General features: G+C 42.3%; 1 protein-coding gene across 1 annotated transcript in view; it reads left to right on the plus strand.

Annotated features, from left to right (window-relative positions):
* Positions 1-4,317, plus strand: part of RGS22 (regulator of G-protein signaling 22) — an 88,872-nt gene that overhangs the window by 23,094 nt on the left and 61,461 nt on the right. Inside the window, exons 7-8 of the mRNA XM_006760302.2 lie at positions 1,744-1,905; positions 3,527-3,701. Of these exons, the coding sequence (XP_006760365.1) occupies positions 1,744-1,905; positions 3,527-3,701 (337 nt within the window). The remainder of the gene's footprint in view (positions 1-1,743; positions 1,906-3,526; positions 3,702-4,317) is intronic.

Genomic DNA, 4,317 nt, shown 5'->3' on the forward strand with positions numbered 1-4,317 from the left:
GTCCAACCTCCTGTGGCAGTCTCCCTCCCCCCAACTGGCATGGCCCTGATTGGGCCCTCCCACCCTAATCAGGGTCAGGGATGGCCAGCCAACCTCTCACGTCCCCTCCCCCAGCTGGCCAGACCCCACCCATGCAAGAATTCATGCACCGAGCCTCTAATTTTATTATAATAACATTTATCCCACTAGTTCTGTGATCTCAAAGTTTTTGGATACTAACAGCAGCAATTATTTGGGTTTGCATAATTTTCCCCCCAGAGATTCTAAACCTGGTTTCAAATTTATCATTCTGTTTTATTTTTATAACATTTCAGTGATATATTTTTATGGAAAAAAATACGTTATATATCTCACTGGCATAATATACCTTTTATAAAAGATACCTTTTAACAATGTAAGGACCTGCTATTTCTAGCGTCTGCTAGATTAAAAATTTTCATGATCTTTAATTGGATGCCACTTAGAATTGTATATCTGAATGAGATATATACCAGATACCATACTGGATAGCCTCTAAGAGCCCCCTGGAGGTCAGCTGGGGTGCAGGTCTTTGTGTGGCTGCTGTGTATGTTTTAGACCACAGTGAGTCTTTTTTAAAAAAATATACTTTTATTGATTTCAGAGAGGAAAGGGGAGGGAGAGAGAGATAGAAACATCAGTGATGACATGAGAATCATAAATCAGCTGCCTCCTGCACGCCCCCTACTGGGGATCGAGCCTGCAACCCGGTCATGTGCCCTTGACCGGAATCGAACCCGAGATCCTTCAGTCCGCAGGCCAATGATCTATCCTCTGAGCCAGCCCAGCTAGGGCCACTGTAAGTCTTAAGAGCCCCGAGAGGACCCTGCTTTAGGAGAGTCCCTACCTTGTCTGTGTTTTTCCTGATCTGCTCTGAAGCAGATTGCAATTCTCACTAAGGATTTAGTACATCTCACTGAGTATGTACTCATGATTGGTCCATTCCAGTCATTCCAGTGGCGCTGAGACCGTAGAACTCATGGTTACACTAGTTATGAGAGCAGGGGTTACCAAGTGGTTGGAGGTGAAGCATGACCCGATTGATGCTGAGGTAGAAGGAAGCCACGGCCACTTTTCAAGGCACATTATGGAAGTTAGAGGCAAACAACCTACCGAGATTCTCCAGGATCAGTATTGTATTAGTTCCTGTTGTTCACGTAACAAATTACCGCACATGTATTGACTTGAAGCAACATGAATGTATTCTCTTACAGTTAGGAGGGTAGAAGTCTGAGATGGATATGCAGGGCAGCCGTCCTCCTGAAGGCCCAGGGGAGAATTCATTTCCTGGCCTTTTCCCCTGATCCTGGTCCCTTCCTCCATCTTCAAAGCCAGCAGCATACAGTCCTTTCTCTTCTCTGACTTCTGCTTCTTTCCTCACTTTTTTCTCTATGGCTCTGACCCTCCCGCCTCCCTCTTAGACCTTTCGAGTATGTAGGGCTACCTAGCTCATACAGGAGAATTTCCTCACAATCCTAATCACACCTTCAGAATCTCTTCTAAGGCACATAACATCCGTAGGTTCTGGGGATTAGAACACGGGCATCTTTGCAAGGCCAGTTGCTCAGCCTATCCACGTTGTCCAGCCACTCCCACGCTGGTACACCTGTAACTTAGCGTTGGTTTTGAGATGGCTCCTGACTTTCCTCAAACATTTTGAAGTGAAAATATTTGGCTTGTTGAATGTTGAACACTGCATCAATGTGTGCATGTGTTTTATTGCAGACATCTTGAAAAGATGAAAAAAAGCTATCTAGTGAGCAGCGGAGATCGCTACCTTTCTACAGAAATCTTAACAAAACTTAAACTGCTGGATGGCTCTCAGTGGAATAAAGAACACTTAATAAATATTCAGACTGAAGTTGTAAAACCCTTACTTCTGTATTGGTAAGAAAAATTACGTGACTCAAAGCCACCTGCTTTCACCTTTTTAGGCTAGTTACAAGTTATACTTTTAAAAATACATAATTTGTGGAAATTTAGAGTGACAACAGTAAGGCTGACAGTACTTACGCGCCATTTTAACTGTGAGCACATCTCTCTACACCTGACCTTTTTATGGTTGGTATGTCATCAAATTGATGTGGGGTGTGAGTGTGTGTGTGTGTGTGTGTGTGTGTGTGTACATGTAGCTAGAGTTACAGGTTTATCATTTCAGTAAACATTTTTTAAACACTATCAGCCAAATGTGCTAAGGATACAAGAGTAAAACATGGTCAAGTCCAGTGGTTATAGTCTAGTTGGGAGGAACGTATATATGAAATAAGTGTAATAAAAAGAGAGTGGTGAATATACAAGATACCGAGAGGAGGTAGTATTTCAACAGGGACTCGTGGGACTCTAAACAGAAGAGAAGGGAAACAGAAAAGGTGTGCCACTTGGGGACCAGTGAGCTGTCCATTGTGGCTGTGAGGGATTCAGTTATGCCACTTAGCTTAAATGTTCCAGTGGTAACCTCAAAGCTTTCAGGATAAAGTTCAGATTCCTTAAGTTAGCAAGTAAGGTCATAATGATTTGTCCTTGCCCACTTCTCTGTTATCATCTCCCATCTAGGTATTCCATTTTACTTATAAGCTTTGTATTATCCCATTTCTCTTCATTTCTTTAAAAAACATATTTAAGATACAGAAAGGTATAAATTATACTATAGTGGGCATTTGTGTACACACCACCCAACTTAATAAAACATTTACTAATACAATAAGAAACTTTCATTTTTTTTTACTTTTAAAAAACATGTTTTTTATTGACTTCAGAGAGAGGAAGGGAGAGGGAGAGAGAGATAGAAACATCAGTGATGAGAGAGAATCAGTGATGGGCTGCCTCCTGCAGGCCCCACACTGGGGATCGAGCCCACAACCGAGGCATGTGCCCTGACTGGGAATTGAACCATGACCTCCTTGTTAATAGATTGATGCTAAATCACTGAGTCATGCCGGCCAGGCCATAGTATACTTTAGCAGTATACTTAACATTATAAAATGTTTAATATTTTAAAGTGTTACTTGCATCCACCAGTATTTATTTGCTACTATAAGTAAATACTAAACTGTCTTATAATGATCACAGGTGCATTTTATGTTCATTTTATTAGAAACTGTAAGGCCCTGGCTGGTTTGGCTTAGGGGCTAAAGCATTGGCCTGTGGACGGAAGGGTCCGGGTTCGATTCCAGTCAAGGGCACATGAAATTTTCTTAATCAAGTTGGTATATAGATTCTCTTTCTTATCATGGAGATGATAATTTAAATGCAACTTTAAAATGATTTTTTCTTCTGTATATGAGTGTACATTGCCTCTTTATATGAATGAATGGTATTTCAGGCAGTTGATGTATCATAGAAAAAAATGTGTTTTTTAAAGCTAAGCAGCAGAAAAAGAAGTAGAAATTATTAGAAAAGGCCATGGCAAGACTGGTCATTGTGAGCCTAAGTATTATACACTTTGTGAGCTTTGATTTTTGAGGCTTATTATGTAGTTTAATCTTAAATTTATTTTCCTCTCAACCAGGGCACCACGGTTCTGTGTTACACATTCATCCGCGATAAGGAAAGCCAGCGCTGAACTGAGACTGTGGCACCGCCGTCAGGAGAAACCAAGGGAGGATATTGACCCTTTCCCACAAATAGCAACCCTTTTGCCATTAAGACCTAAGTCTTGCACTCCACAGATATCTGATGCGGAGGTAGGGTGTACATGGATACTTTGATCTCTTTATTTACTTATTTAGTTTATAGGAAAATGTCCATGCTTGGGTTTTGTACACTAAATCTTAAGTTTCACCATAGGCTCCTCTCTCTCTTTCTCTCTCTCCCTCTCTTTCTCATTGTTAATGTCCATGCTGCAACAATCTATATAATGAAAGCCTAATAATGCTAAGTGTCCATCGGCCATTCAACCAATCAGAGCGTAAAGTGAACATTTAATGATATGCTAAGGCTGCTCAACTGCTCGCTATGATGTGCACTGACCATCATTGGGCAGACTCTCCGACCAGTAGGTTAGCTTGCTGCTGGGGTCTGGCTGATCAGGATTGAGTGAGACGGGCCTGATATGCCCTGGAGTCCTCCCATGGTCCTTCCCCGCTGGCCAACCTCCTGTGTCCCTTCCCAGACCCAATCCTGCACTGGGAGGGGTCCCTCGGCCTGCCCTGCACCCTCTCACAATCCGAGCTGAGGGACCTCCCCCACCCTAGTGCACAATATAATAAAATGCTATATAATAAAAGGCTAATATGCAAATCGACTGAACAGCAGAATGACCAGTCGCTATGACACACTGACCACCAGCGGGTAGACGCT

This window comes from Myotis davidii, unplaced genomic scaffold (genome assembly GCF_000327345.1).
Source record: "Myotis davidii unplaced genomic scaffold, ASM32734v1 scaffold497, whole genome shotgun sequence".
In the NCBI taxonomy this organism is placed as follows: Eukaryota; Metazoa; Chordata; class Mammalia; order Chiroptera; family Vespertilionidae; genus Myotis; species Myotis davidii.